The sequence below is a fragment of the Oncorhynchus keta genome, chromosome 7 (genome assembly GCF_023373465.1).
Source record: "Oncorhynchus keta strain PuntledgeMale-10-30-2019 chromosome 7, Oket_V2, whole genome shotgun sequence".
NCBI classification, from domain to species: domain Eukaryota; kingdom Metazoa; phylum Chordata; class Actinopteri; order Salmoniformes; family Salmonidae; genus Oncorhynchus; species Oncorhynchus keta.
This window is the reverse complement of record NC_068427.1, coordinates 12,803,466-12,816,405: the sequence shown is the minus strand read 5'-3', so window position 1 is coordinate 12,816,405 and position 12,940 is coordinate 12,803,466. Positions and strand designations below refer to the sequence as shown.

General features: G+C 41.8%; 2 protein-coding genes across 2 annotated transcripts in view; one reads left to right on the top strand and one right to left on the bottom strand.

Annotated features, from left to right (window-relative positions):
* Positions 1-12,940, top strand: part of csrnp3 (cysteine-serine-rich nuclear protein 3) — a 70,364-nt gene that overhangs the window by 20,547 nt on the left and 36,877 nt on the right. The gene's annotated exons all lie outside the window — the stretch shown is intronic.
* LOC118386012 (UDP-glucuronosyltransferase-like) lies at positions 531-11,594 on the bottom strand. The gene is made up of 5 exons (XM_035773353.2): positions 10,534-11,594; positions 2,777-2,908; positions 1,601-1,688; positions 1,214-1,433; positions 531-926 (listed from the first exon to the last, which is right to left on the bottom strand). Exons 1-5 carry the CDS (start codon positions 11,434-11,436, stop codon positions 641-643), a joined length of 1,629 nt encoding a protein of 542 aa, XP_035629246.2. The 5' UTR covers positions 11,437-11,594; the 3' UTR covers positions 531-640.

Below are 12,940 nucleotides of genomic sequence, written 5' to 3'. Positions count from 1 at the left end.
AGAAAAGCATGACATGTGTCTATTATCACAGAAAGAAAGTAGAAGAAATGTATCTGATATAGCCTAGACCTTCTCTTTGCCACTACACACTCATGCATTGAATACTGCAGTCTTTTTTTATAGCGATTTGAGTTATATTATTAGCCTAAATTAACTATCCAATCTACTCATCACATTAGGAATATCTTACATAAGTCCACAAATGCGATGATAGATAGTTCCATGGAATGCTTTACCAAAAGGTGCATTTTCATGGTGAAAATATGCTTCCCCAAACTAGAAACTCACGCGCCTACTGTGGGAGAGGGGAGAAGGAGAGACCCGACTCAACTCAAACTAAACGGTCTATCGTACAGCAGAGTGTGTGTCCAACTCCAAACCTCCACAATTGAGTAGATAAGAGCATATCATGAGCTTACCGTTTACAAAACGGAGCTGAGAGCTCTCCATGCAGAATGGGGCCCATATATAAATATCCCATGTTTTTTTCTCTCTCTCCCCTACCCCAATCCCATGATCATTTATATCAATAAGGCAACAGATTTTTTTATTTTTACAATTGTTTTATCTTATTCTTACAATTTTACCATCCCACCACCAGGGGGTGCTGCAGCACCTTCAGCACCCCCACTTCCCACGGCTATGCACTCTTCTTCTTCATAGACCTCTTCGTTCCACAGCACTTGCGGAAGCAGACTATGCAGCATTTAACGGTGACGATGACAACAATGAGAACTATAGTGAGTAGCAGAGTGAACACATCCAGACTGTGGTACTGGATCCAGTTGAGGTCGTGAGCGGCGGGTCTCAGGTGTTCCGCTCCGCCGTGACGCATCACAAACTCTGACCAGAACACGGCCAGGTCCAGGGGCTCGATGGGACGGTCCTTATGCACCGCTGACAGCTTCATCATCTTCTCCTTGTAACTGGTGAGAAAGGACAAATACAACAGGATTTACAATATCCTCATAGACAACTAATGACTGCTAATATAGGAACCACTGTGTCACACTACACAGTGCAATATTCACCTGGGGCTGAATTCTTATGAGGAACTCAGACTTTCATGTAAGTCATGCATGGCTGACAATTATATTTGCACTGAAACTCAATATGCGCGTGTAGATCTCAAGTTAGGATTTCTTCTCTGTACTGTTTGCACTGCTACTTGAGTTCATAGTATCTCCTAGTATTATATAACATGATGTCTGACCTCTTGTCATTGATGACCTTGTTGAGAGCCTCCACCAGTTTTTCTGAGTTGATATCAAACAAGTTGAGCACCTCCCCGACGCCCCTCACTGCCATGCGGTGTACGTTGTCACCCTGTTCAGCGAACAACGGCAGCATCACCATGGGAACGCCATTACAGATCCCCTCATAAGTACCGTGGGTTCCTCCGTGGGTTATAAAGGCCTTGACCCTGGGGTGGCCTAGAACATGGAACATATAACAGAGCATGAAACCATGAAGAAGAAGAAGCTATTGCTTCTCTTTCACAATGGCAACAAAGTAGCATGTTGTGTTTACTCAGAAGATTACCCATCTGTAACTTCTGTAACCCAGGTGGTTTTCATTATAACTGAGAGACTAAACTAACCCAGCAGCTCATTCTGAGGAAGCCACTTCATCAATCTGACGTTGGCTGTAGCGTTTTTAGGCACTACTCCTGTGTACCTCCACACCACCTGAAAACACAGAGAACAACAGCTTACCTTCCTAATCAAGTCATATAGAATCATCTGCCAGTTCTGGATATAGTGGTAAAGGCACACGAGTTTGTAGTGGGATATAAATGTGTCTGGATTGTTTTAAGGCATAGCTCCAGTGTATATTTCCATACAAACTGAACAACATAGAACTGCAGCTTGCCATGATCCTTGACATCATATATGAAGAATGGAGAATATGCAAATGCCATTGAAACTCCACGTAATGAAAGGACTTGTTTTTAGTTTAGACTAACATGCTGACCAGACATGTCGCGTGCACGAGCGTTGCAAAATACATTTACACATACATGTTATTCAATCATTGCACAGACGCTCGTGACAGGTGATAAAATAGAAATTGATTCTATTTGTGACGCTCAACACGCTGCAAGTCCTGTGTCTCAAATCTCCTCATTGGCTTTTAGGAGCATATACCCACGTGGGTGATTGAAAGATCAACTGACGTCCACACTCCAGTCTGTTGTAGTAATTCACTGTAAAGTTGGCTGCCAACGACCATATAAAGTCCAAAGAAGAAAAAGAAGCCTGAAGGAAGGAGGAGAGATGACGAGAAACAAATTCGGTTTACCGTTTTATCAGTCAATTAATTGTCTGAGTAGAGGACCATGTGCATTTCATGTAAAATAACAACCCAATGTTTATATTCCAGGACAAATTAGCTAGCAACAGCAAGCTAAATTGCCATAAATGTTTAATGCTTTTCGTGTCTCCAAATTAATATAGTTGGTTCAAAATTTTGATATTTCAACCTGCGTGTCTTGATCATGTCTGGTGTGGATGTACAAAATCAACACGGGTGCGATGGCACAGGCGCGAGCGATTTGGTCAGCATGTAATAGTGGATTGGAGATTAGGCCTACATGCGTAACATGCATAGTACTGTGCTTCTTCAAACACTGATATCTCAACTGTGAGTGAGAAATGATATCTTTAAGATTTAGAAAAATATATTGATATTTACAGAAGACGTAGAGACTGTAAAGATTGTGTTGGTCAGAAAGGGTTACTTTTTCCCATTTGGAACATATTCAAGGTGTCCTTACCCTCTGAGGGATCCTGCTGAAGGCATCAAAAAACTGCTTGGCTTTCTCCTCCGGCATCTGGGAAACCATAGAGCCCAGGCTGAAGACCACAAAGCCATCCTCTCCTGACTCATCCACAAACTCCTGCAGATCCTGTTGAGGCACGGTGGGAAGGGTTAGTTAACAAGAAAATTGTTCATTTACATTTTTGTCATCTAGCAGACGCTCTTATCCAGAGTGACTTACAGTCAATGCATTCAACCACATATCAAGTATTGCAAGTAAAGAGAGAGAAATTTGATCATTTATGCTGCTGCTCTTGCTTTGCACGGGAGTGGAGTGTGGTACCTGTAGTTTGTTGTTGTTTGTCATAAGTCAAAAGAACCATATGCATTTCAGGTAAACAACCCAATGTTTATTTCCTAGGACAGATTAGTTAGCAACAGCAAGCTAGCTAAATGTGACTGACCGGCTCAAAATCGGTCTTATGTAGCAAAATTTGAAATTGTGTAGTATTTTTTACATTGGATAAAAGTAGAGACTCATAGCTTCACTAAGTTTTTGAGGAACAATGGGAAAGTAATTCTGCTTTGAAAGTTGATCAACTTGTGAACTCACTTTTGAGAAAATTGCATTTTGAATGTTTTGGTACCTACTGGAGCTCTCCTTTGTCTTCACCAGTTTAGCATTGTTCACACCCGCGTAAGCTTTAGCCCCAACCATCTCTTTAAGGATTCACATGTGAGGTCATGTGATAAACAGTGAGTAGTGTATTAAAGATTAAGGACAATAGTGGTAAAAGTAATAGCCTACAATAAGGAAAAATTCCAGATAAACAGAAAGTGTCCAGATAAAAATATTTAATAAATATTAGATGTCGCTTACCCAGACACACTTGTCTAAATTGATAGGTCATGTGAAATAAATGCTATAACCCACAGTCACATAAAGTGGTGTAAAAAGTACTACATTGTCATACTTGAGTAAAAGTAAAGATACCTTAATAGAAAATGACTCAAGTACTACTACTCACCCAATAAAATACTACTTGAGTAAACGTCTAAAGGTATTTGTTTGAAAAAATACTTCAGTATCAAAAGTAAATAGAATTGGTAAAATGTACTTAAGTATCAAAAGTAAAAGTATAAATAATTTCAAATTCCTTATATTAAGTAAACCAGATGGCACAATTATTATTTTTTATTGACGGATAGCCAGGGCCACACTCCAGCAACTCAGACATCATTTTCAAATGAAGCATTTGTGTTTAGTGAGTCTGCCAGATCAGATGCAGTAGGGATGACCAGGGATGTTCTCTTGATAAGTGTGTGAATTGGACAATTTTCCTGTCAACATGTAAAGACAACTTCTGGGTGTAAGGGAAAATGTATGGGGTAAAAAGTACATTATTTGGTTGAGGAGAGTCAGGCTTGTTCTACTGATGCTGAAAGACAAATTCCAGATACAAATATTTTGGCATTATTATACAATAGATAGCCGTAATCACTGTCAGACATACCTGGCTAACTTGGTTGGTCATGTAATCATCTTGTGAAGATGACATTCCCAGATAACATTACTACACATAGATCATAAACATAATGTTAGCTATCAATCCAGCAATCTAATGTCAGCTATCTAGCTAACAGTAAACTTTAACTTGGTCTTTTGTTCAGACATGTAGCTAGCTAGTTAAAAAGATATACCAACATATCCCAATCCATAGAGTACTAACAATACAAACCGATTGTCATAGCTAGCTAAAGTTAACCAAACAGGTTCAATGTTAGCTAGTTAGCTAGCTAACATTAGGCTATAACTAGCAATGTGAAATGGCATTCTGAGATAACATTACTACACACAGATCATAAATGTAATGCTAGCTAGAGGGCTGGCCATCTAATGTCAGCTAGCTAGCTAACTGTAAGCTTTAACTTTCAATGAAAACAACTTTCTGACTAAATTAGAAACGTATAATATCTGAAACTGTAGCTAGACTCTTACCCGTATACATGGATGAATGCTTCACGGCAGACTGCAACCCCTTTCATCAAATAAGATGTCCTGTGTCATTTCTGTTTTGTTTGTACAGCTTGCTTGTTCTGTTGTTCTGTCTAGTCACTCTGGGTTACACTGACTGTGCAATGCCATAACTTTAAGAATCATCTTAAGCTTTAACCCCCACCCAAACTCCATTTTACTCGCTGTAGCAGAGCTGGTTAGGCTGGTTTCATGTTATCCAAAGAGTTGGTGACTATAAGTGTGCCCCTGGCAACAATTTAATTGCGCTTTTTTGCCAACACCGGCCATATTCAACCAGTGTTGAGCGTTCGTAAATTCATCAATTATTCTGCGCTCTGGCACACTCAGACGAGAGTGCTATGAAACAGTTGTTGCAGTGACGTTCTATTGAAATGGATACTTGCATAGTCAAGTCTTTTGTTCAATTTTACTACGCAAAATATATTAAAAAATGCATCGTTAGACAGGATTCCCTACACAAGCTGACCAGCTCAAATAGACAAAAGCGTGCTATATGGCTGACCAATCCAAACTCATCTCTCGGCATGTCCAGCCCACTTATTATCTCAGACAATCATGGGTAGTGGGAAGGTTGCTGTCTTTTTCTGTGGCTTAACTTTTCTGTGGCTTAACCAACTAGGCTTGTTATTTAACAATTTTATTTGTATTTACAGATGGCATACAAGTTTGTTATTAAGGCACATGAAAGTTGGAGAAGGCATTTCTGCCCCCCAAAAAACATATTCAAGAAGTCATTTCTGCCCCCAAAAACGTTTTGATTAAAAAACATTTAAGTTCAAACGGCTCTCCTGTGAGGTAGTGACCTACGACATGCGTCTAGTTTCCTGAAACGGGTTACAAATGTCCATGAATGTTTCATGTGTGTTTCGATCTGTTCCAAAATTAATATAGTTGGTTCACAATTGGTGTTGGTATTGTAACCTGCGTGACATGAATATTTCTGGTGGGGATAGATAAAATCAACATGCGCACGATATTGCATGCAGACGCGTGCGCGGATCCAGTTTGGTCAGTATGTTAAAGGCACTGCGTGGTCAAACTGACGTCTGCATGTTGAACTTTTGTTGCACACGTATCCAGATGATGCTGCATACCATTTTGTGCAACGACGCGCTATAGGTGTGATCGAGGTGTTATGGTGATATGGTATTCATATTTCTTGCACTTTGCAGTACAGGGCAGAACTGTTGTGAAGGAAGTTTGTCAAGGAAGTGAGTTTGTGTTTATACAGGATCTCCCGCCCTCACCTACCGTCAACCAATCATGTCAATGCGGAGCTACACGGAGCCCTCTGCATTTTACAACATTTGAGAGGCGCAAGGCAATGCAATATAGAGCTCAATTTGCCCTCTGCGTGCCTCCGAAGGCTCCGCATTGCATCACACCATCCATATGGAGCCTCCGACCATATTTTTGGTTCAAGCACAAATGGTCTCTTAGTCTACTATAGTGCGAGTCGGCTTGGTTGGTGGTTGGTGCTGTCTCTCCCTCCTTTCTTCATGTTCACTCACTCACAGAACTGCCCCTCTCCTGCCTTCTCAAGCAGTACCTCTCTCTCCATCCCTCCAGTGTTGCCAACTATTTTTCAGTGAGATATGCTATTGGCTCCTTGATTTGTCGCTAGAAGTCGCTAGATGATGTTTTGCCATTGTTGCGACAACACAGCTGCGGTCCCCGACATAGTGTTTTGGTCCCCTCTGCCGCTGCACACCACCGCCTCTTGAACTTCTCAGCTCCTCCCACTCTCATTTACAAATTAATTGAATGGAAAAAGTAGCTAAACGCTATCAAAACCATAGAAACCCTCGGTGTCAAAACTCCCCAAAGGCAGCCTGTAAGTAGTTGAATTTATCGGCAGAATCTTTTACCAATAAAAGTCACTGGAGGGGTCTAAAACCTCGCTAAATATCTACAAAATCTCTAAGTTGGCAACACTGTGCCTATCGCGCTTTATCAGGTCCTTATAATAAAAAATGACATTTCTGCCTCTTCGCTCACCGGGATTGGAACGTGTCTGGATCTGTCTATATGGAATGGGTCTAGCTGTCCTCGGGTCTGTTGGGAACGGGTCTCTATATGTTTTTATTTTATTTATGTACATCGGGTCCAGGTTGGGAAAGCCTCAGGTCCATTTCAGAATGTGTCCAACTTTTTGGACACTTGTCCAACTAGTTGGAACTAGAACACAATAGGGCTACTCAGTTCTTCTGTTAGATTATAGTGGCCACAGTCCAGGGGGAAAGAACTGTGCTATGTCCCAAATGGCACCCTATTACCTATGTAGTGCATTATTTTTGACCAGGGCCCAGAGGGCTCTGGTCAAAAGTAGTTCACTGTATGGGAAGTATGGTACCATTTGAGGCACATCAATGCTGTTCCTGGCTCAGGTTTCACTAGCTGAACACAGTCTTTAGAGAAGAAACAGATTGGAGGGTAGTTCAGAGAGGGACATTCCCCCAACATTAATGTTAAGCAATACTTTAGTGTTAGAACAGTCTTTGGTCTGGTTAGCAAAATATTGACTGAAGGAGGGAAGGTGAAGTTGTGAAAGGAGCCCATTCTCTGATAACACACCCTGTATTCATAGAATACAAAGCCATAATAAATCTTATAACAATCACAGCTAACCCTAACTCCAACCCTAACCCCACAAAACAAACCCTGCAGAGTAGTTTCCCTTCCTGAGGTTTGTAGCGTTGGAACTAGAACACAATAGGGCCCCTCAGTTCTTCTGTTAGATAATAGTGGCCACAGCCCAGGAGGAAATAACTGTGTTATGTCCTAAATGGCACCCTATTACCTATATAGTGCATTATTTTTGACCAGGGCTCAGAGGGCTGACTGAACACCGTCTTTAGAGAAGCGAGAGAATGGAGGGTAGTACATAGAGGGACATTCCCCCAATGTTAATTTTGAGCAATACTTTTCTTTCTACAAAATATGAGAAACCACACCTTAACTTTCCCTGCACATCTATCTGCCTTGTCCTTTTCCCTTACCCAAGCTGAAGGACGTGGTTAAGAAACTTTTGAAAAGTAATGGGTGCGATTATGGAGCATTTCTATTGGTGCATTGCTTTTTATATTCCCTAAAACATTGTCAGGATTACTTGTGTTTGGCATGACTCCCATAGCACTCTGGCGTCTTTTATCAGTAGCCACAATACTTACAATTGACAGGAAAGTAACTTGACCTCTAGGTTACACCAGGTTTGACAGATTGCAAGGCAAACAAGATGGTAATTGTACATGAAGTGCAATTGATGGGACTTGCTTTAACTCTTTAAAAATATTTTTGTGATAGTGGTAGAACTTTGAAAAGTGTAACTTTACTATTTAAAGCAAAGCACTTACATATAGTCACTGTTGAATGTCGTAAAATAATTGGTCTGATTTACTTTGATAGACTACTATATCAACCATATTACTTTGGATTGTGGGGCATTTAGATCGCAAAAAAATGTCTAAACTACAGTTATTGCGTGAACTAAAAGAAGAAAGACAGAAGACAAAGTGATCTTCTGTCATAAAATGGGAATAAAAGGGAGGATCATGTGGACAAAACTCTTCGCATAGCAACTCTCATTCAAGCTGTGGGTTTCAGATAAAACAGGTGCACAATTTACTTTTGTAAAACATTCAGTGTAAATGAAGTTTGATTTTAGTTGAAAGATGATGTGATGATTAGAACGTTTTAGGCTACAATTTGGGAAGAGAGATGGGATGGTGGATCTAGTGATGACAGCTCTTTAAAAGTATTTTATGGTTGTTGAAGAACTACGCAGAATAGGTTTGTATGCAGACCTACTGATAGCTAGCTGTTGTTCTATCTAAAAGATTAACTCTTTAGGCTAACAATGATCACTGAAAAGTACAGTTCCTGAAGAAAATGTGGTGTGTTTGCTAGCATGTATGCTATTGAAATACATTATAGTAGTGGTAGTTTCTGCAGTTGTACTGGTGGTGATTGGTTATAGTTTAAGATATGGGTAGATGAAAATCTGTATTGATTGATTGATTGGTTGGTTGGTTGATAGGATAGGCTAGCCTGGACAAGTCGGTTTGGTGTCTCTAGCTTGAACGGTTCAAGAGTTACAATTATTGCTGTTAGGTATTATATGCGAACCAGAGCTAGGTAGCAATGCCCAGGAACAGAGCAGGACCAGAGCTAGTGGGGACCAGAGCAGTAGTTGTGGTCAGTAGTTGTTTGGTCAGTGGTTGTGTTGCAGATTCTTTGGACCCTACAGTATGAAAATGGTCAGTAGTTGTGTGGTTGTGGTAAGTAGTGGTCAGTAGTTTTAGTCAGTAGTTTAGGTAAGTAGTTGTGTGGTTCATTAGTTGTGGTCAATAGTTGTGTTCAGTAGTAGTGGTCAGTACTTTTATGGTTGTGGTCATTAGTTGTGTGGTTCATTAGTTGTGTTAGTAGTGTGGTTGTGGTCAGTAATTGTGGTCAGATGTTGTGGCCGCTAGTTGTGGTCAGTAGTTGTGTGATTGTGGCTGTGAGTATGGTCTGTAGTTGTGCTGTTGTGGTCAGTAGTTGTGTTTTGACTAGTTGTGTGGTTGTGGTCAGTAGTTGTGGTTGTCATAATTTTTGCCAAAGCTTCACCATGTGCTCCTCTGCATATGTGAGTGTCCATAGCAACGGGTCTGTTTGGGCTGCTCAATGATGAGACATGAGAAAGCTGTTAGCAAGCTACTTTTTTGTCCCTTTAAACTCCGATAAACAGCTGTAACTTTGAATTGGTAGTAGAAATTTTGTCCGACTTGTTGGGGAAGGGGTCAGTTGTTTTGGGGGGAAAATGGGGGAAAATGTGTTAATGCAGTTACTAAAACAGCTGTATAGTTAGATCCGTAGAATATATTTTGATAGTGTAAAAGACCGATCTGTATGTTTTAAAGTTTTAATTATATTTCTAGCTTAAACGGTGTAGGAGGAGTAACGTTCCAAATGAGAAGAAGTAGAAGTATGACAAGATTTTGAATGAGGACGTTTGCTTCGCTAGTCCCATTAATGAGAGCTAGTGGAATGTGGGCTGTATAAATGTGAGGAGAAGCTAGTCGGTAGATAAACAGAGAGCTGTGTCCAGTCAGTCCCTATGGAGGAAACAGAGATCAGGTTACAGCTGGCCGCTAGCTGAGTGTCTGACAGGCAGGTAAACACAACATCTGGGTTGTGAGACAACACCCAACAGTCTGATTGACTGTCCCCTTTAAACAACAGAATATTTCTGACTGTTTTACAACATTCGGGCGTCAGAGGAGAAAGTAATCTCAGTCTGTCAAAACATAACGATCTTGAAAAGAGATGTGGTCCCAAATTAGAAAGTAAGAGAAGAATTTGATAGCTTGAAATTAAATTTAAACAAGTTAAAATGTCCGAAATGTATCCTTGAGGAATGTCTGATGTGGTACAACTGCCGCTGCAGTGAATCTATCCATTAAGGCAGGGGTGTCAAACTAATTCCACGGAGAGCCGAATGTCTGCGGGCTCTTGGTTTTTCCTTTCAATTAAGACGAAGACAACCAGGTGAGGGGAGTTCCTTACTAATTTGTGACCTTAATTCATCAATCAAGTACAAGGGTGGAGCGAAAACCCGCAGACACTTGGCCATCTGTGGAATTAGTTTGGCACATGTACCGTAAAGGTTTCTGGACCTGGGTCCATATAAGATATAGGGTGCACAGCTCTGCACAGTTGAATTTTTTGCACAGTTGAAGTATTTATAAGAGATTTACCTCTGGAAGTGGATCTCTTTTACCACAGTTGATGCCTCCAATGTGGACCATGTTAGGCATCGTGGGTTTGGGATACTCAAAGGAGTAGTCATACCTCAGCAGCCAGATCGCCCCATGACCCAGCAGTTCCCTGTACGTCAGGTCCTTCTCCAGGTACCTACTGGTCAGCTCGTCAAAGCTAGCAAACATTACTGTGCACAGGTAGCTCTCCAGACCGTACATGAGCATGTTCTTAACTCTCCCTAGGAAGTCCATGTGGTCAGTGTTGCCGGAGAAGAAGCGTGGTACGTAGGATGGGGGATTGGGGCACTGGGCAGCCCTATCCTCCATCCCACAGGGGATCCCCTTCAAGAAGTACACCGCTGGAATGTTGAAGGACTCAGCGATGATGGATCCACAGGGTAGGAAGGGGTCGGTCAGCATCATCTTGAACCCTTCTCCTCTCAGTCGCTGCATCAGGGGCTTGTCATACAGAAGACCCTCACAGCCTTTCACCTGCATGTCAGTGAAGTCAATCAGGCCCTGCACGTTCATAAATATGTCCGTTACCTTTGGGGTCTTGCGGAACATGTCGTCCTTCAATTTGTCGATGTTCTTGTCCAGCTGTGCCTTGTTGAAGGGGACCCTAAATATCTCAGTCCTGTGGTAGTCAGAGCTCTTGATGAGGATCGATGTCTCAGGGACCAGCACCACCATCTCATGGCCCCTGGCCGCAAGCTCCTTCACCAGAAGCTTCATACTCAGCCAGTGGCTCCCTTCTACAGGCATCACCAGGACCTTGTCCCCCTGGATGGGCCTTGGACACAGGGCTAGGCAGCACAGCAGAACCAGCAGTCCCAGCCTATGCCCCGGCGTCAGCCCCAGCCCCTGCTTAACCACAGGAACACTTTTCCCCCAGCCCATGCCTCTCTGCCTCTCTTTTCAGTTACACAAGCTGTGTTGTGAGAAGGACACTAACTCCCCGAGGTCTGGCACTGAGTGCTACTGAGAGGTGGCTAGACCTCAGACTAAACTGTGGGAGTATGTGTATCCCTGCTAGGTCTGGGTCTGCATGTGCAAGCAGGCTGTTATATAACCCTAGTCAGTCCTTCCTGTAGACCAAAGTCTAACTGCAGGCTGAATGGTTCAGGTTAATGATTCCTTCGGGCAATTGAGAGATGGAGAGGATTAGCTCGCTAGTAATCTCAATGTGACAGCCTTAACATACAGTATAGAGTAGCTGAGTTGGTTCTGGGTGCTGAGATTAGCTGGATACTGGCTAGTGAATTATAATGCAAAAGTATTCAAGCGATACTGATGAATAGTTGGATTTACTACTAACAAGTAAGCATTGCTAATTTAAAAGGAAGCAACAAAAAAACACTTCTTTCCAATAGTACTCATATTGTTATAAGTTGAATTGTTCTTAGTTCTACAAAAAATGTTGTCAGTTATTTATTAACTTCCCATTGATCAGCATGACATTGGAAAAGAAAAGTAACACGAAAGGTAACCCGATATCACAGGAAGGCTAAAAAGTTCATCAAGGACAACAATCACCCGAGCCACTGCCTGTTCACCCCGCTATCATCCAGAAGGATGTCAGTACAGGTGCAACAAAGCTGGGCCCGAGAGACTGAAAAACAGCTTCTATCTCAAGGCCATCAGACTGTTTAACAGCCATCACTAACATAGAGGCTGCTGCCAACATACAGACTCAAACCTCTGGCCACTTTAATAAATGGATTTAATAAAGTTGTCACTAGTCACATTAAATAACGCCACTTTAATAATGTTTACATATCCTACATTACTCATCTCATATGGATATACTGTATTCTATACCATCTACTGCATCTTGCCTATGCCGTACGGCCATCGCTCATCCATATATTTATGTGTACATATTCTTATTCATCCCTTTACATTTGTGTGTATAAGGTAGTCGTTGTGAATTTGTTAGATTACTTGTTCGATATTACTGCACTGTAGGAACTAGAAGCAGAAGCATGTCGCTACACTCGCATTAACATCTGCTAACCATGTGTATGTGACCAATCAAATTTGATTTGATACAGAGCATGCAACATGCAAGTCATATTTACACTATCAACCCTGCTCTGGGAGGAGTCAAAGCCTCTCCAGGTTCTCCTTTACCCAAATCCAGATAACAGATGTTCTGAAAGAGCTGCAAAACCTGGACCCGTATAAATCAGCTGGGCTTGACAATCTGGACCCTCTATTTCTGAAACTATCCGCCGCCATTGTCACAACCCCTATTACCAGCCTGTTCAACCTCTCTCTCTTATCGTCTGAGATCCCCAAGGATTGGAAAGCTGCTGCAGTCATCCCCCTCTTCAAAGGGGGAGACACCCTGGACCCAAACTGTTACAGACCTATATCCATTCTGCCCTGCCTATTTAAGGTC